The sequence below is a fragment of the Saccostrea echinata genome, unplaced genomic scaffold (assembly GCF_033153115.1).
Source record: "Saccostrea echinata isolate AGI-Se365-2 ecotype Australia unplaced genomic scaffold, CSIRO_AGI_Sech_v1 ptg000012l, whole genome shotgun sequence".
Classification (NCBI taxonomy): domain Eukaryota; kingdom Metazoa; phylum Mollusca; class Bivalvia; order Ostreida; family Ostreidae; genus Saccostrea; species Saccostrea echinata.
This window is the reverse complement of record NW_026889761.1, coordinates 1,164,938-1,185,110: the sequence shown is the minus strand read 5'-3', so window position 1 is coordinate 1,185,110 and position 20,173 is coordinate 1,164,938. Positions and strand designations below refer to the sequence as shown.

The 20,173-nt window shown below is 31.7% G+C and overlaps 2 protein-coding genes across 2 annotated transcripts; one reads left to right on the top strand and one right to left on the bottom strand.

The window, feature by feature from the left end:
* The first annotated feature begins 1,899 nt into the window (after positions 1–1,899).
* LOC133185650 (uncharacterized) lies at positions 1,900–15,503 on the top strand. Its single transcript, XM_061320960.1, has 3 exons — positions 1,900–1,916; positions 1,992–2,140; positions 15,394–15,503. The coding sequence occupies exons 1-3, from the start codon at positions 1,900–1,902 to the stop codon at positions 15,501–15,503; spliced, it is 276 nt and encodes a 91-aa protein (XP_061176944.1).
* A 2,368-nt stretch (positions 15,504–17,871) lies between these two features.
* On the bottom strand, positions 17,872–18,734 carry LOC133185649 (complement C1q tumor necrosis factor-related protein 3-like). Its single transcript, XM_061320959.1, has 3 exons — positions 18,705–18,734; positions 18,377–18,575; positions 17,872–18,263 (listed from the first exon to the last, which is right to left on the bottom strand). The coding sequence occupies exons 1-3, from the start codon at positions 18,732–18,734 to the stop codon at positions 17,872–17,874; spliced, it is 621 nt and encodes a 206-aa protein (XP_061176943.1).
* Positions 18,735–20,173: the final 1,439 nt, after the last annotated feature.

The window sequence follows — 20,173 nt, the reverse complement described above, 5'->3', positions numbered from 1 at the left end:
CATTCTTTATTTCCTGTGACACATTTAAGCCAGAATAACGAATAACTCTGTCCTGATGATCTTTTTTTTTTAAATTTTCATCCAGACCAACAGGCCCCCGCTGGAATTAATACATATGATGATATACCATTAGATTTCCACTTCTTGAAAGAAATCGGCTTAATCGATTTCCCGCTCCTGACCCTCCTAATCACTTTGTCTTTATTGCTTTCATACACCAAACCTCCTTGCTCTGTAAGAAATATTCCATAAACATATCCTCAAGGAATATCCACATTTTCCAAAACTGTACTGTTCCGAATTTAGTCGCCTGATAGATCTACACCGCGCTACCCAAACGTCATTATTGACACAGGTCACGAGTTCTGAATTCACCAAAAACCGCTGGTTAGTACTCCCAGCAATCTTGGAGTTTATACGAGAAAATCTTATTTCTGGACCTATAAGGAATTTCCTTTACATTTTGTGACGCTTTGTAAAGATCTCCAAACTCCTCTGTGCTGTGTTCTTCACTGATGGGCTTTGGAGTAAATGTAGGTAAAACAACATCTGTCAACTGTAACTGAGTAAATTCCTCTAGATTTGAATCGAAGCGAATAAATTCTTTTGCTGATTTCTCTTGCTAAATACCCCTACATCTGGACGCTTCAGTGTGACAGTCTTTCAAAAGCTTATTGATTTCTTTCAAACTATTGTCGATCTTCCTTATATGGCTCTGTCTCATAATTTGAAGGCTTACAACTTTTTCTGTGTATTTGTATTTATTTGTATAATTTTGTTCAATTTCTTTTCCTTACCTGAATTGTGATTATTCAAGGTTCGAATTAAATAGAAAAGGTAATAATATGCACGCCTTATACAAAACATTGTATTCATTTTCATTGTTTAGAAAAATTACACTTAAAGGTGCTTAGACACAGATTTGAAGTTAATATTTACTCAAATTTTCTGTATAATTTCATGACTTATATGTTGCTATAGCATTTCATAAGAAAATTTGATAGAAATCTTATTTTATCTGGAAGTTATTGAAACTTCGAATTTCAGGACTCGTTTGATAGACACATCCTTGCACTTTCACAAATTTTAACTTTATCCTTAGTACTTTAGAAAAGTAGCAATTTTGTTGTTTATTAATGAAAAATATTAAAACTATAATGCAGAAATTCCAGAGTTGAAATGTAGTAAGCAAAATCCTCTCACCAGTATTGTCAGTCCGTGCTCAGTGGTGTGTGCAGAGTTTAACAATTGAACAAACCCGTTGAAACGTAAACATTAACAACAACAGAGCTCGTATCCCTGTTTATAAAAACAGTTTACGTTTCACGGGTGTATTCAATTTGTTAAACTCTGTACACAACTACACAACACTGAGCACGGGCTGACAATACTTTAGTGAGTGGGTTTTGCTTTCGCACATTTTTACTCTGAATTTTCTGGATTATAGATGTAATATTATTCATTAATACACAACAAAATTGCTACTTTTCTTAAGTATTAAGAATAGATTTAAAAATTGTGAAAGTGCAAGGATGTGTTAAACAAACGCGTCCCAAAATTCGTATTTTCAATACTTTCCAGATTAAATAAGTTTTTAATTTTATTTTCGTGTGAAATGCTATAGCAACATATAAGTTGTGATATTATACAGAAAATTTGAGAAAATATAAACTTCAAATCTGTGTCTAAGCACCTTTAAGACACTTCACTTTAAACTCTCTGTAACATATCATTGTATTTTACCACCAAATTTCATTATTGCGTGATTGTGTTTTTAAATATGATACTTATGCCGTGATTATTTATAGATATTTACATTCTGTATATACTTATATATCCTTGATTATAGATCATTTTTCATTTATTTCAATTTGTGATATATATAATTTTTTTTACGAAATGGAGAATGTGAAAAGGTATATTTGCTTTTTATATATGCTTAATTCCTTTATGCTTTTTATAATATCATGGTTTTAATTTGTTTTCTACAGTGGATTTGTACTGTTGCTGGTCGTGGTCACTAGAGTGTTTGGTTCTATGAAGGAGACACCACAGCAGATCATTAACAAATACAACAACTACAGGACAATCTGTACTGGACTTGGATATCAGAACCTAAGCTGTAAAGCCGACAACAAAGGTACGGAATACTTTTTTTTACAACTTTGAAGACGGCTTATGACGAATTACTAATTTAAGGATGGATTCTTCTCATATTTCTTATAATGGCAGAATTTTGATTTTCTGAATACTTAATATTTAGACTGTGTACACTATTTTAACATCCAAAAACTTTGGTGTCATCAGCCTCGATTTTCAGTCAAGGTCATTTGAAAATAATTTAATTTTGTTTGTATTCTAGCCTCTGATTGGTTAATATCCAAAAAGGAACACAAATTATTTTTGTATAACCTGGTTTGGTATGGGGACACACACCCCTGACAACCAGCTGAATCATCTGTATGCATACAATCCTCTCATTTCCAGTCCTCGGGATTAATGGAAAATTCCAGATTTAATAAATATACCTTTAACTTCAAACAATAATTCGATCTTACCATATGTAAACAAGCTGCTAGGCCTATGTATCAGTTTTTACCTCCCCTTGCTTCCCATCACTTCCGTTACTTCCGTTACTACGGTTGTATTATTGAGCGGCAAATTTGAACTAATAAAAAGCAACGAAATTTTACACCCATAGTTATTTAATGATTTTAAAATTAAATTATAAGGAATGACTCTAATTCTTGGCCAAATTATTCGAGTATAACCTGGTTTGGGTCAGTTTACGCTGTTTTATAATCCGCTTCGCGGATTATAAAGCGTAAACTGACCCAAACCAGGTTATACTCGAATAATTTGGCCAAGAATTAGAGTCATTCCTAAAATAAGTCCTAAAAGCAGTAGTTTTACACAGGGAAGTTTTGAAATTTGTGCACATGAATAAATTTTTCTGACTGAAAAAATATCTTTAACCATAAAATTAAAGTTGTTATTACTTATTTTATATCACTAATTAATATAAAATGAGCTGGTGAAAAGAAAACATGAAATCCTTCATATTCAATAAATATATTTAATCCGAATTTCCTCGATATTTTTTTCAAAAATTCTCAGTTTTCATGAATTCACATTGAAATTTCATCTCAATTTTTACAATTGACCTTATAATGTCAAATATATAGATTTTTGTTTGATGATTATTCAAAGGTTCAAGATTAATTTACAATGTGAAAAAGATAGCAAATTATAGATAAAAATTAGCCGAATTTACTCTACACTTTCTTAAATCTTCAATATTTACAGAGTGTTTTTAATATCTATAAGAAGGATTTTTAATCCACAAAAATACAGCAATTAGGTGTATTTGTGACATATATACATTCATTTCTACCAGTTATACACTTTATTTTTATAGTTTTTACACTAATGGTATTTAAAATATTCATTTCTAATTTCCTCTGTCATTTTTTCTTATGAATAAGTTATGTTTGACAGTTTTATATAATACATCAACTTTCTAGTGGCAATAACAGAAAATTATCACATATATTCTTCACAAGCACAGGAATAATTCAAATCAACTTAACCTTCATTATAACCAAGAATAATTAATAAACCTTCCACAAAAATATGAGAAAAATCATACATAAAATATTCATAGACTAGAAAAAATTTCAATACATTATTTATGAGATAAACATAGTCCTCCATCGTGTTCATGTTCTTCTTCGCCCTATAACTATAGTCCTGCTGGACACGTTATTACTGGTGGCGTAAATATAGTTAATAATGAGGACCTTAGATCACTAATTTTAAAAGGTCCTAAATTTAGGGAACCCAGATCCTTCAACTGGCGTAAGAATTTCATAAATATTATGGATTCTGTAGAGGACTACGCCAGGCGATGGGCCAAACATGAAAAAGAAGACCTTGACACTTTGTCAGAATGGATTAAATGTATCAGATCTATGTTAAAATCGCGCATTAAAAGATTGAGAGGCAGTATGAAAACCATCTATCCTTCTGTATTCAATAATCCAGAAGTGAAAAAAGAATTAGATACCCGGTAGATTACATGATCAGTACGTACTGGTCCCTGCTGACAAAGCAGGTAACAACATTGTCTTTGTTTGTAAGGCTCATTATATTAAATGTACTTTATAGGAACTTGGATTTAATTCTACAAGTGGTAATCCAACTTATACTCATAGTTCCCTTTCTAAGGAAGAAATTCTTCAAAATCATATGTCAGTTTTGAATATTTTTAATATTCCAAACAACCAAAATGAATTCGAATTACCATATTTATATTGGATTCCGAAACTTCATAAAAATCCTTACAAACAAAGATACATAGCGGGTTCCAGTAAATGTTCAACCAAGCCTCTATCTTTACTCTTCGCTAAGATATTAACAGTGGTGAAGGAGAAACTTCAAGAGTACTGTGCAACAATATATTCGAGAAGTGGTGTAAATCAGATGTGGATACTTAAAAATTCCAAGGAACTTTTGGAAAATTTGAAATCACAAGATTTTACCAAAATCAACAGCTTAAAAACTTACGTCTTTTCAACTTTATACACAACCATTCCCCACGATAAATTAAAGTCCAGACTTTTTGATATCATTGACAGCTACTTTTTCAATAAAAATGGAACTCGTAAATATACTTACCGTGTCATTGGTCATTTGCAAAATTATTTTGTTAAAAAACATTCTGATTGTACACACAAGTACTTTGAAGTTGACATTAAAAAGATGCTTGAGTTTCTGATTGAAAATATCTATGTGGTTTTTGGAGGCCAGGTCTTCCAACAATCTATTGGAATTGCCATGGGTACCAATTGCGCCCCGTTATTAGCAGACCTTTTTTTGTATTCATATGAAGCAGAATTTGTCCAAAATCTTGTACGTGAAAAGAAGAAAACACTTGTTGTGGCCTTCAACTCGACATTTAGATATATCGACGACGTATTGTCAATTAACAATGGCTATTTCCATTCTTATGTCGATACGATATATCCTGGTGAACTTGAGATAAAAGATACCACAGGGTCTGACACATCTGTTTCATATTTGCATATTTTACTTGAAAAAGACGTTAATGGTAATCTAACAACCAAGCTTTATGATAAACGTGATGACTTTAACTTTTCAATCGTCAATTTCCCTTACTTATGCAGCAATATACCTTCATCACCTGCATACGGGGTATATATCTCTCAGTTGATTCGATACGCAACAACATGCTCTACGTATGTACAATTTCTAAAACGAGGTAAATTATTGACAAATAAGTTGATGAAACAAGAATATCAGCTGTCTCGGTTAAAATCATCATTTCGTAAGTTCTATGGTTGATACAATGACCTTGTCAGCAAATACAATTTATCATTGAGTCAAATGCTGACTGACGTTTTTCATACTAATTGTTAGGCCATTATTTACACACTGAATTGTGGACGGATTTTTCTGTTATTTCCCGATCATGACAAGGAACACACGGCGGGTGTGAACGGTCGGCAGGGGATGCTCACTCCTCCATGGCACCTGATCCCACCTCTGATGTTTGGAGGTCCGTGTTTGCTCTGCTCCTATTCTGTATTGTTAAATGGACTTTTGAGCTTGAATACTGTTCGTTATCTCTATACATTTCATAAACATGAAATCAATATACATGTATATTGAACATGCCATATTATGAATCAAGACATTCATTGCATAATATATGAATATCAGAGGGACTAATACATGCCTCTATACATGTATATGTAGTTATATATATGTACATGTAGGTCCCTTGTATTATGTTATTGGAAATTTCACATTTGTCGACTGAGATTTTAAATCAATAAATACCTACACCCATTTATGACTATAATAATAAAGTTTGTTCAGCTCAAATAAATATATCTCCTCTATATGATTATATACTGCATAAAATTTGCTGGAGTTTTAAGATAACAAATCAGCCATCTTCAGTGAGTGCACTTTGACTTTTTTGCCTATAAAGATAACAACGAAAATGACATCCTTTGAACTTTGCAACAATAATATTCATGCAGCTATCAAACTTAATTTAACATTTAGATGCAAAATACTTATTCAAGGATGAAATTTCTTTTGAGAATTTGTAACACAAACATTTATTATTTATCAGTGTCAATAACTGGTTTTCAAATTGAATTAAAAATTACCTCTTGAGGGTTTCTACTGCAAGTATATGCAGACAAATTCATTTGTATAAATTTAAATTTTAACCCGCCCACTACCAGCAATTTTTTTTCAACTGGCATGCTCTTGCTTAAAATCACCCTATAACTAAATAATCTTATGCAGACACATTTTTAAGCACCCTAGAACTGTATTTTATTAGTTTTTAACTGTAAGCAACTGAATACATAGAGCTAGATTTATATCATTTACAAGTTGTTGTAATACCAGGACATGTAAATCTTCACACTGTAATCTAATGAAAGATAATGCTTGAAGAATTCACTCTAGGAGTAATTAAGATTCTCCATTTTGAATTTAAGATTTTATATAGTAATCACATTCTACAAAGCGTGCAATGTACCAGGCACTTGGATTTTTTTTCTTCACAAACTTCAATACATTTAAAAATAAGGGAAGTCAAATAATTAAACATTATATGATTATATATAAAATTACTTTCAACTTAAAGGTGCTTGGACACAGTTTTGAAGTTAATATTTTCTCTTATTTTCTGTATATTTTCATGACTTATATGTTGCTATAGCATATCATACTAAAATAAAATAAAAATTTTATTTCATCTCGAGGTTATTAAAACTTCAAATTTCTGGACGCGTTGGATTGACACATCCTTACGCTTTCACATCTTGTAATATTATTCTTAAAACTTAAGAAAAGTGGCAATTTTGTTGTGTATTAATGAAAAATATTAAAACTATAACCCAGAAAATTCAGAGTAGAAATGTTCGAAAGCAAAACCCACTCACAGTATTGTAAGTCCGTGCTCAGTGGTGTGTGCAGAGTTTAACAATTGAACACACCCGTTCACGCTCGTGCTCTGTTTACAAAAATAGTTTACGTTTCACAGTTGTGTTCAATTTCTTAAACTCTGTACACATCACTGAGCACGGACTTACAATACTGGTGTAGAAAGGAGATAAAGTATGGATTAGAGTCCATAGAAGCTTCGGCCAATTTGCGAGTGGTGGACATTGGTGTAATTTTTCTGGAAATAGGTTATAAATATCAAGTATGTATTAAAACAAAATCCGAAAACAATGACTGTTTCATGTATTCTAGTTTAACCGTCATTGATTGGATGATCCACGGATCATTTTACATTTATTGATTATGTGAGTATATGTTGCATGCAACAAATATAAGTCTGCTCTCCAAAGCCATTCAACGTATCATGTCAAGAAAGAAAACAATTACCCTTCTTAGAACTCGCAAATTTGAAAAAAAAAGTCAGATCTTTTACAAAGTCTTGATTTCAAAAGGAGTACTTTTATTTATAAGAAATAATAAATTCCGGAAAAAAACACAAGAATACAAGAACTCACTCTTTTCCCTGGATTACATCAAAGCACGTGTAACAAGCTGCGTGGGAAAATATGAGATCAAAACCAAACAGTCAGAAGACCAACGAGAGTAAATAAGCGAGAAAACCAAACAGATAACTGTCACACTTAATGAATTGTCTGAAAAATGAATTTGACGACAAAGGAATATGATATATTTTATCAATGTTGCAACTGTTAACAAATATTTTGAAGATCTTACAAATCTCTTTTGTGCGATGGACGATCCTTCAGTTTATGTCTTTAACATTTTCACAATCCGTTAAAAAAAGGATTTTCATATCATTTAATATTGGAGATGAATATAATATAAATATAATGACTTTTTTTTATTATTAATGTATTATCAAATTAAATCGCCCCAAAAGGGCTCTCTACTTTACCAATTGTCAGTAAAATAATAGAAAGAGATATTATAACTCATGAATACTTGAATAACAGCAACCTTTTAATCGAACATCAATCCGGTTTCAGACTAAAGTATTCATGTGAAAGGACACTGCATAACATGAATGACAAATGGTTAAGCAACATATGCAATGACAATATAACCGGTGTTCTTTTTATCTATCTTAGTTAAGACTTTAACACAGTGATTCACTGTAAATCAACAAAAAACAAGGTTTTTGTTAATAGACTTTTTAGATTACCGTTCACGGTAGCTCAGTCGGTAGAGCGCTCGCTCAGGTGTTGCTGTGGTATACTGTGTTGTATTATATACTATTCAATCTCAAAATAGCAATCATTAATCATATATTACATACATGTATTTAAAAACAAGAAACTATAGCAAATATTTTGAAGAGGTTTTATCGAGCGTAAAGCAGCTTTGTAATAAGGATAAAATCAAAGCCATTTTGAAGGTAAAAAATTCCAAATCAATATATTTCACTCCTTGCGTTTTTCTTTGATATGTAGGATTTTGATTCCAATGATTATTATATCAGGCAAAACTATGTATTAATGTACATAAAATTGTTAGAAACAATATTTTTGAATTATTTTTGTATGAACATATATAGACTTAACTATGACAGTAGATTACCTTTAGCGAGGTACACATTGAATTAAAAAAGTACTGTAAAGAAAATAACCTTTGACTTTTACAGACATACAAAAATAAATAAAGTTTATCTTAAAAAATGCAGTAATTATATAAATTTTTAGTAAAATACATGTAATTATAAACTTTGAAATGAAAATGAAATACGACTAAAGAGTTCATCATAGTAAAGACCATTAAATACAGAACATGCTGTTGTCTTTTGTTTTGTTAAACAGAGTTTTCTTCAGGGTGCCTTATTGGTTTTCCCTCAGTCTGATCATCGTCACGGGTTACACATTTGCAGCAGCAAATCATTAATAGCTGTAAGTAAAAGAAGAAACACTTTAAATACCTTTATCTTTAATAACCATTTTGGTCTTTGTATATGAAAGTTTGTTTGTTTGTTGTTTTTTTTCTAAATTTTACTTCCTAAATTATTTGAAGGCCATTTTTACATATTGAAATCTATATGGGCAATATAGTGAGGACGGGCATTTGGTGAAATATAAAAAAAAGCAGTTAGAGGAAACCTATGATAAAAGCCTACTTGGGATATATTTTCCTTCATTTACTAAAGTCTTTCTTTGCTGATAATTTTTGCATATGTTTTTTCTTATGCACCAGTATCATATCTTACCATCTCAAGACCACAGTTAAGACTATTGTCAATGGATATAAGAGTGTTTTTCTGATATAAGGTGACCAATAAAGATAATATGTCCTATCTTCTCTTAAAAGGTAGCTTTTAGAAGTTCATTGTTGTAATTCCATACACACCCCTGGTAATATTCGAATTTTAAATTCAATGATCGTATCGCAGGGATTAAGTTGTAAATGAAAACGTATTCCACTGTATCAACATTTTCGCCCAGACATCTTCTAAAAATGTAAGCCTTCAAGCGTCACTATTCTAATTGGAGATAATCGAAACATTCGGGTTAGCTAAATTCCCTTACAGAAAAAAAAAACTCTCTCAAGTACCAGTCATCTGCAAATCATTCATATACATGTAGCAACCGGCGCAATTTTCTATATACTGTACGGTTAAGTCGCTCAATAATTTCTGTGATAAAAATATTCTAAGCAAGGATAGTCATTTTTCTAAGAATTATACAGTGTACAACTGCCACATAGATGTAAAAAAAAAAAAAAAATACACACGAAGACGATATTGTTTTAGACTGATCATGATGTGGCAACCACATGCATGGTTTAAGCAAATATTCCCACAGTTTTGAAGTCATTGATGAATTTCAATATTGCAAGGATATAATCAAGTCGAAATTTAAAATTTAGTTGATAAATATCTTCAGAACTTTGTGAAGTTCATGAAACATGATTAGAATTTATACACGTTCTACCATTAAATTGTAAATATGATTTTAAGACTGTGTCCTGAACTTTTTGCATGTCAACTGCATTCATATAAGTAATAAACGATTTATTTAATATAAGATTTCATCAGGATCACAATACTTTTCAGATATCACAATACATTTCAGAGATTACAATACTTTTCAGATATCACAATACTTTCGAATTCTCAGTCTTATCATGATCCATCGGGTGCATGCCATTGCAAAAGACCTTTCAATGTACCTCCATACAAATATACGATAGTATCATTTTACCAGCTGTTTACTCGAAAATGCAGAGAAAATATATGAATAAAACATTTAAAAGGCATCACAATCAAATTAATAATCTATTAAATATCTGCAAACAATATTCTCTTTAATTATAAATTTTGTTTTTTCACTGTGAAAAAACACATGGTTCGGCTCTCACAGCACATAAAATGCATGAAAATTTACGACGATGCCATCAAATTGACAAATGCAACACTATTGCTTTTTTATACCTTGCTGGGTCTAATTTAACAAAAGACAAAATTGCGAGCAACGGTAAGTTGTTGATTAATACTCTTATACAATACTAATTCGCAGATTAAAGTATTTGAAGAATCGCTTTTGTTTAATGAAATGATAAATAATTCCCGAATAAATTAATTCCCTTTGTATGGAACCTTAATGTGATGCGATGATTTATTAATTTGAAAGATTCTGCAAAATAAACTTTCTGTATTGCTAATTGTATATTCCACTGTGATTTCTAGTTATTTTTACATTTGGCTTATATCTGGTTTCTGGCTATTACAGTTACTAAAATTCCTTCATTCTTAATGTAAACAATGTAGACAAATATAAATATACATATAATTTTTTTTAACCTGAAGAACGCTCAAGGAATATCCTATAAATCCAAAAGCAAATCCCCAGTTAATTCCATCTGAATATTTTGATAGAAACATTACACATCCAATAAAACCTAGAATACCTAAATTGAAAGAAACAAAAAAAAAAAGCATAGCATGACAAATACTTTGTAGTTCATATTACCTGAATAGTGTATGCTCAAAGATATGTTAAGTATGTCAGAGCTCAATACTTGTCAATACTTGTTTTGCCTACAAAATTAGCATTGAATTTTTATCTCTTTATCAGACTCACTGTAGATTTTATCACCTTTTTTTTTTATCTAATTATGGTTATATTTCATAATGTTTTGATAAATATTATTTTGATTAACGATTCGTATACAACTAATGCATTATTCGTTCAATGTATTTTCGCTCTGACTGAAATGTACACCTGCTATTTGATGAGCAAATAATACCATTCCAATGGTGCATTTCCGACAATTACTGTCGGAATCCCAACAGTTCAAACAAATTGTAGACACAAGGAAAATTGACGTTGGTAGGAATATCCAGTTACTGGCCAAAAGTATCTTTGTAACGACATCTTAAAAAGAAAAAAAACTATTACATTCCTTTGTTTACCATAGACATATATTCCATGATTTTTGCTAAATTTTATATAATATGTCTCGAAATTGAACATTTACATTCCCGGTTGTCAAGTGTTTTTTAACATCTAAAAGTTAAAATATGACTTTTATTGAATTTATACTAGATCACTTTATGAATAGTGTTGAAATAACTTTTGATCTGAAGAAACCAAATTGTGCTTCTTTTTGTGAAGAGAAATCTTACCTATACTACATCCACGACTATCTGGGAAAACTGAAACACATGTATCAGGTGTCTTAACCCAATTTTTATCGGTCAAACTAATGATCACAAAACCCATTGATAGAAATGCAACGCATCCTAAGGTGATACAATATGCCGTATTCGAACACATTTTTATTTCAGAGATTCAAAATTAAATCCATTTTTAAGAAGAAAAAAATCAACAGGGACTTTTAGCTGCACTAAACAGTTTCCCCCATATATAGAAACTGGCATGAATAATCACAAGATGCAAGTATGCAAATGCCGATAATAATTGTGACGTGTGATCTTGTATGTGACGTGTAATTATTAATTGTATTCTGTGTTATCAAGTGCTTCAGTGAAATACAAGATATCACACTAAAGATATGGCATTTGATCAAAAGATTACTGTAAGTTTATAGTGGATGTTGTTTTGAAAACAAATCAGTAATACAAAAGCTACAATAAAATTATGGAAAGATAAATAGCTATTTATTTTCGTTAAAGTTTCTAGGAGTTGGAATGTTTAGTCAATGCCGACCACAGGTTTATTAATCCCCACCGCCCTCCGCTCATCCTCAACTTCATGATACGGGTTCTATCTTCGTATAATCTGATTCTCCAATAGTTTTAGATCTACATTGTTGAACTTTAGCACCTTGAATTTTTACATATTGATGATGTGTACCACTTTTTGGAATAATTTCAAAAAACTATATGCTATTTTTGATATTGATTTTTTTCTCTTGCCTTTGGTATGAATAGTATATAACGTTTTAAACCATTCAAAAATGCAGCTTTCGTTATTTAACCATGAAACTTTGCACAGAAATAAGACTCAGATAAAACATGTGCAATTATTATCGGTACAATGATAAGTAAAGGATAATAAAAGGATGTTGTCAGCTGTTGATCTTTCCAGTTATTTGTCTGTTGTTTGTATCTGTAATCTGAAATTTTGTTTGCTTTTAATTGTTATAACTTGTTAATAACGTACAATCATTTTTAAAATGAAATTCTTAAAAAAAGAATGATTTTTTTGCTTGTTGAATGTTGGGATTCCCATGGGTATTCATTATGCTCTGTCCTTAGCAGATCTGTTTTGGTATCCTTATAAATTTTGTTTACAACATTCTGCATGAAAAGAAGCCGTCTATTGCTGTGGCCTTCAATTCAACATTTAGATACATGTATATCGACTTTGGACTTTAAACTTGAATACTGTTGGTTATCTCCATATTTCATCGACGACACTTTATCGATTAACAATATTCGCTTTTATTCCTACGTTGATTCTATATATCCCATTAAATTCGAAACAAAAGACACTGCAGTGTGTGACACATCCGTTTCATATTTGGGTGTTTTACTAGAGAATGACATTGATGGCAAACTAACAACTTAACTTTATGTTAAACGTGATTACTTCGACTTTTCTATAGTCAACTTCCCAAATTTATATGCATTATACCATTTTTTTCTTCTGAATTCCTTTAAGAATGCCAAACAGTGAGATAAATTTAAAGAGGTAGATTTCGATACTCTGTCAGAATGGATTAAACGTTTAAGATATATATTGAAGAATCGCATTAGAAAATAAAGGTTCGTTTTCAGTACACCAGAAGTGATAAAAGAATAAGACAGACTACAAGAAAAATGTTTGGATTCCAGCTGACAAAGCTTGTATGATATTTTATTGGACTTCGAATCAAAAATCTATTATAATGAACATTCTGATCGGTCAATTGTTGAACATCAAGATCTTTCTCGTGAACAAGTGTCACCAAATGTTCTATACAAATAATTCTTACATATTTAACAATTAAATGAAAATATATTTCACTACAAGTATTAATACAGAAACAAATTGAATCTAAAAGAATATTCAATTTATATCAAAATACAGTCGTTCGAAAAATACTCCCACGCAATCTCGATATATTTATCGATAATACCACAAATTATGAACATTAATTTATCAATTAATTTTACAAGTTTTTACTCCGGAAGTACTTCGTAAGATAGAGTGTCAAACAATGTGCAAACAGACGTTTAGACTATTTTACAGGTATCATAATAACAATAACACTAAGTGAACAACATTTACAAACTGCTTCACAAAGATATAGCCTTACATCGTATATGCAACAACAGATTCACGAATAAAACATTTAAATAACGAACAGTAATCGATCTGAAAAATCCATAAACAATACAAATATGTAAAGAGGGCGTAAAACACGTACCCCTGGAAATTCCAGATGTGGGATCAGGTGCCTAGCAAGAGTAAGCATCCCCTGTTGACCGGTCACTTCCGCCATGAGCCCTATGTATAAATCAGGTAAACGGCACTATCCTTAGTCAATTCAGTACAAAAACAAAGGCCTAACCATTGGTATGAATCAAGTCAGCAAAAATACGACCCAATGATAGATTATATTTGCTACCAAGGTCATTATAACAACCATAAGATTTACGAAATGCTGACTTTAAACGAGGCTGTTGAAATCACTGTGTCATCAACTTATTAGTGAGTAGCCTCTCTCACTTTAAAAATTGATCGTACTCAGAGCAAGCTCTTGAGTAGCGAATAAGTTGGGTGACATAAAAACCATAAGCTGGTGATAGTGGAATATAACTACATAAATAAGGACAATGACGATGAAACAGCTAAAGTCATCTCGTTTATCTTACAATTTAGATATAAGTTGGCCGTTATCGTCTACAATCTGTAAAACATTAAAATATGAAACAGATGTGGCAGACTATGTAGTGTCTTTAATTTCGAATTCACATGGATACATCAAGTGGATATAGGAAAGTAAGTATTGTTTATTAATAGGAGTACTTATACTGTTGCTGCTCTTGGTCATTACAGTGTCAATTTTCACAGTATGAAATACATGGAGATAACGAACAGTATTCAAGCTCAAAAGTCCATTTAACAATACAAAATAGGAGCAGAGCAATCACGGACCTCCAAACATCAGAGGTGGGATCAGGTGCCATGGAGAAGTGAGCATCCCCTGCCGACCGGTCACACCCGCCGTGTGCTCCTTGTCATGATCGGGAAATAACGGAAAAATCCGTCGACAATTCAGTGTGTAAATAATGGCCTAACAATTAATATGAAAAACGTCAGTCAGCATATGACTCGATGATAAATTGTATTTGCTGACAAGGTCATTGTATCGACCATAGAACTTACGAAATGATGATTTTAACCGAAACAGCTGATATTCTTGTTTCATCAACACGATCATACACGTTCTGTCGCTGATCTTGGTTCCTGCCGTGTGTATGTGTTTACTTCTGTCCGAGAGACACCACAAGAGATCATCACCAAGTGCAATTAAATATAGAGGACTGTACTGGACTTTAACAGAGTTGAGGTTCAAGCGGAATACAAAAGAACACAATAAGCAACAATCTGCTATCCTCTTTATATCAGTACTATTTTTGTGAAAGCCTTTTCTGGTTTATTAAATCCATAAGTTTGACATATATATCATACTTACAATTCAAAAAATATTGTATAAGGATTATGAAATGAAGTCTTAAAATTTTAAAAAGATTAATTGTTTTTCAATCATGGCTAAGCAGTCACATGGAGAACATGTGAAATCAACAGACAGTGATATTTGACAAAGATATGACAAAACCATTGAATGAACCTAAATATTCCGATAAGCAAAAAGGTATGTAAACAGCCCCTGAAGAAGGCATGTATACGTTTAGCTGGACAATCTTGTCAGTGGCCAGTAAATATTTTATCAGTGAATTTATACATGATAGAAACTCTGCTGCTAAAAATATTTAGATTTCCAAGAGACCTCCTAATCATGTTATGTCATCAACAAACGCCAACATCAAAATGGAGATAGGATAAAAAGTATGGATTAGAAGACACGGTAAATATGCACAGTTAGCTCATGGTGGTTTTTGGATGTTTCTTTTCTCTATTTACTGAAATAAAACATGTCGGATACATTGTAATTTTTAGGCCCCCGTATCGAAGATTCGAGGGTTTATAGTTTTTTTTTCTTTTTTGTATCAATTACCATTTGCAGCATCAAAAACAGAACGATTGACGTTCTTGAATATAATCCTTATTCTCTCTCTCTCTCTCTCTCTCTCTCTCTCTCTCTTGATCTTGAAATAGCTTGTTTCTTATTTTATAAAAATTGACGTTTTTCCAAATTATTCTCCTTGCCATCACTTTATAAACTTGATATCTCCCTGATCTTTGACACGACGTTTTGTCAAGAAAATGATTTTATCCTGTAGAATATTACTTTGAGTTAAGGTCATCTATTTTTTGCGTCATGTTAATGAAAAACATTCAGCGCGTCTGCTGATACCACCTTACTTTGTTCTTATTTGTAGTGTAATAACGTATAAAAATAGTATTCATGATCTGGACACAGTATGAAACTCGATATACAAGAAGGCTTAAACAAGTACATAAACCTACAAAATTACTTTCGAAGTCAAAAAAAGTAACATGAAAAGTAGAGACTTAAGGTAATTACAGGCGTACATTGATGAGTCTAGATATGCCTGATTGCAAAACATGATGTTTATGTCTCCCAACTTATTCGATACTTAAGAGCATGCTCTAAGTGTAATCAATTTTTAAACCGATGAAGCCTATTGACAATCTTAACCCTAAGTTGATGTTACAGGGATTTCAACAACCTCATTTAGAGTCGGCATTTTGTAAATTCTATTGTCGTTTTAACGACGACCTTGTTAGCAAGTATAACCTATCATTGGGTCGTATATTGACTGCTCTTAGGCATTGTTTTTATACTAATTCTGACAAAGGAATATAATATTCCGTCTACTACTACTGTCCACTGACCTGAATACCTATTTTTTATACATTGTTACATCGCAAGGAAGAACAATAAAGACCTATTCTCAGCCAAACCATTTTATAAAAAAAACAAAGTGGGTCGTGCAAAGGCACATAAATCGTTCATTAATAATATTTAGATTTGCTAGATAATCTTAACTCAAGGTCATATTGTACAAGACATCACTGGTCATTGAGATGAAGAGGTATTTTCTGGCCCTGTATTTGGAATGAGTTCAAACTTCATATATTTCTACTGATGACATATATACATTTCCAGTTGTAAAGTAAGTCATATCTCACAGATTAAGATTATTTTAGAATCATAAATGGGTGGTCAGGGGTATAATGGGACAAGGTAAAGACATATGTGTCTATCAAAATGTTTTTAATAAAATTTAAACCGAGAGAGAGACAATAAGCAGTATCATTTGGAGATTGTATATTCATGTCTTTCGTTCTTTGTTTTAATTCTCTAAACTTCAATCGATTAAAAAGGATTACATGTAATTGTATCATTAGAAAAAATAATAATCGGAGATAACTAACAGTGATTAGTCCCCAAGAACCCTTTAAACAAAATAAATTGTAAAAACAGGGCAAACACACCGACCCCTGGAAACACCAGACGTTAAATCATGTGCCTAGGAGGAGTAACGCCCCCTGTGGACTGATTATACGTGTTGTATGCTCTCTGTATTGATCAGGGATCATTTCTCTAGGAGGAGTAAGCATCCCCTGTCGACTGGTCACATCTGCTGTAAGCCTTCTTTATATTGATAAGGGATCGGGAGCCTAGGAGGAGTAAGCATCCCCTGCCGACTGGTTAGATCTGCTGTAAGTCTTCTTTATATTGATCAGGGATCGGGAGCCTAGGAGGAGTAAGCATCCCCTGTCGACTGGTCACATCTGCTGTAAGCCTTCTCTATATTGATCAGGGATCGGGAGCCTAGGAGGAGTAAGCATCCCCTGTCGACCGAAAAAACGTTCTGTATGCCCTCTGTATTGATCAGATAAGCTCCGCAATCCGTTGTCAAAATAAAGATAATGACAAAACAACTGTTCAATAACGACAGTATTTGATTTTACTTTTTTTAAAATCATGAATTGATTTCTATGTTTAAATCACTATGTACATTAATATTATCAGAACTCCATTGTTAAGTATCTTTGAGTAATTCTTATTACATAGGGCACTCTAAAATTGATTTATTTATAATTACTATTTCACAACAACTGGGAAAAATAAATGCCAGTAAAAATATGACCCAAGGATATGTTGTATTTTTGGAAAATGGGTATTTTATTTCAATGAACACATGACTAATGTTTATACTTTATTTCCAGAAAAATTACTCCAATTTCCACCACGAGCAAATTTGCCGTAGCTACCCCATGTTCTAATCCATACTTTGTCTCCTTTATTCATTTTGATGTTGGCAGAATTTGATGACGTAACATTACCAGTGCGTCCTCTTCCATCTGAATAGCTAAAAAGAACGGGTTTTCCATTATGTACAATCTCACTGATGAAATATTTTCTTTCCCATGTCAAGATTGTCCAGCTGAACTTATAGATGCCTTCCTCAGGAGCGGTAAACACACCTGTCTTCTTATCATAACCATTTCCTTCATTCAAGGTCACCTTGTCAAATATCACTGTCTGTTGATTGCCCAAGTTTTCCAAGTTACTGCTTAGTGACGATTGAAAAGCAATTGACCCTTTTTTTATTTAAAATAAGAAAATATTTCTGTGAAGTCCGATAATAATAAAACAATATTCTTAAATTGAAGATATTCTATATAAATAAAAATTATTCATACTATAGTTTTACCTTTGTTGTCCGGTTTGCAGTTTTCGTTTTCATATCCAAGTCCAGTACAGATTGTCCTGTAGTTATTGCACATGGCAACAACCTGTTGTGAAGTCTCCTGGACAGAAGCAAACACAGCAGTGACGAAGATCGTCAACAATACAAGTACACTGTGAAAAGAACCACGACAATGATCAGAACCAACAACAGTACCAGTACACTGTGGAAAGAAACATGACAGTGACCAACATCATCAACAGAACAAGTCCAATGTGGAAACCACGGAATAATAAATACTTTAAAATGTATGTATTAGGGATCAAGCATCTAAGAAAAAATGCATCTCTACCTTTTCATATTCGTAGTATATGGAAGTCATTAAGTGTTTGGAATAGAATAAATGTGAAATGCTATGTAATGGAGAATTTATAAGTATCTATAGATCGTCAATATCAATGTTTCATCACGATTAAAGTATCACATTTAAAAGGACATTCACGTAAAAATGTAATTTGATGGTAAAAATAACAATGACAAAGAATTTATATATAATGTTGAAACTTAAGCGTAATTATATTTAGTATGAAATTAAAAAGAAAAGTTCAATACCGTACCAGATAAATGTACAAATCATATACATAGATGACGATATAACTTTTTTGGCAATTAAATTATGAAATGTATTTTTTTTTTTATGATTTGTATATTGCCTGTTAGTTTATTGTATTTTCACAGAACAGAATCACACACCTATAATAAACTTTTAAAACAATAATATCTTGCAACTGTGAAACTTTAAACCAAAATAAAGAAAGGAACTTCTCTAATAAACAATAAATTAATTAAATAAGCCAGCTATTTTCATTTTTAAACAAAATATCATTCCAAGGCTAACTGTTTCAAAATAAAGTCAGAAAACTTTTCAATTTGTACATGATACATGTCGATGAAATTAAGAAATAAGTACATTTACTGATGTTTGCAATTACATATATTTATTGAATGTACAGGAGTTAAAAAGGATAATCTGTTAATTTCACCATGAATTTCAAGAATTGAAAATCCAGGATAACTACCATACGGTTACGTTTTACTAATTTTTCCCCTGTTATGTTTAACGGCAGAATAATACCTGGTATTATTACTATCGGATGAGCTTATTGTGGCAACAAAGGTAAAATCTTCAAAAACTTTTTGATTTTTAAATTTTTGATTAGCTCAAAAAGGCAAGGAAGATCTAATGGAAATAATTGTGTACCGTAAAAATCAATTTACAAATTAATCAGTGGTTGAGAATATAATAGATAAAATTTGGGTCTATTTTGCCTCTCATTTGAATAAACGTTCAAATACAATAATTATTGTAAAAATTTATTATAAGGAATGTAATGACACTGTTCAGCATTTATCTTCATCGTCAGCTTACGAACAAAAGTGATTACAAATTTATTAGAAATGAGGAAACACTTCTTTCATCTCAGTTCTCATAATTCCCTTTAAATTAGTTGACTTTCCACCACATGACCGGCGACCAAAAGATGATTACTAAAGTTTCGACTGGGTAACTCGTTGGTTGTTTATTGAATATGAAGAAAACGAACAGTAATTAAGCTCAGAAGACCATTTATTTATTATTTATTAAAAAAAAACAAATACATATATAAAATATATCTATACAACATGTATATATTATTAAGGCCTGTCCATTTGAACTTCGCTAAGGCAGTGTTAAGGAGATGGAACAGAGATTAAGCAAGAGGTGAATGAAAAGGGGAAGATGAAGAACAATAATAAATCTCAAAATTCTTGAAAACAGTA

Bases quoted from the DNA above. Each gene is read 5' to 3' on its own strand.
- LOC133185650 (XM_061320960.1), top strand. The intron at 2,141-15,393 runs GTACGGAATACT...GTATGTAAACAG, and splicing joins CTGTAAAGCCGACAACAAAG to CCCCTGAAGAAGGCATGTAT.
- LOC133185649 (XM_061320959.1), bottom strand. From the start codon at position 18,734: ATGACTTCCATATACTACGAATATGAAAAG. The intron at 18,576-18,704 runs GTAGAGATGCAT...TTCTTTCCACAG, and splicing joins TATACTACGAATATGAAAAG to TGTACTGGTACTGTTGTTGG. The intron at 18,264-18,376 runs GTAAAACTATAG...AAATAAAAAAAG, and splicing joins CTGCAAACCGGACAACAAAG to GGTCAATTGCTTTTCAATCG.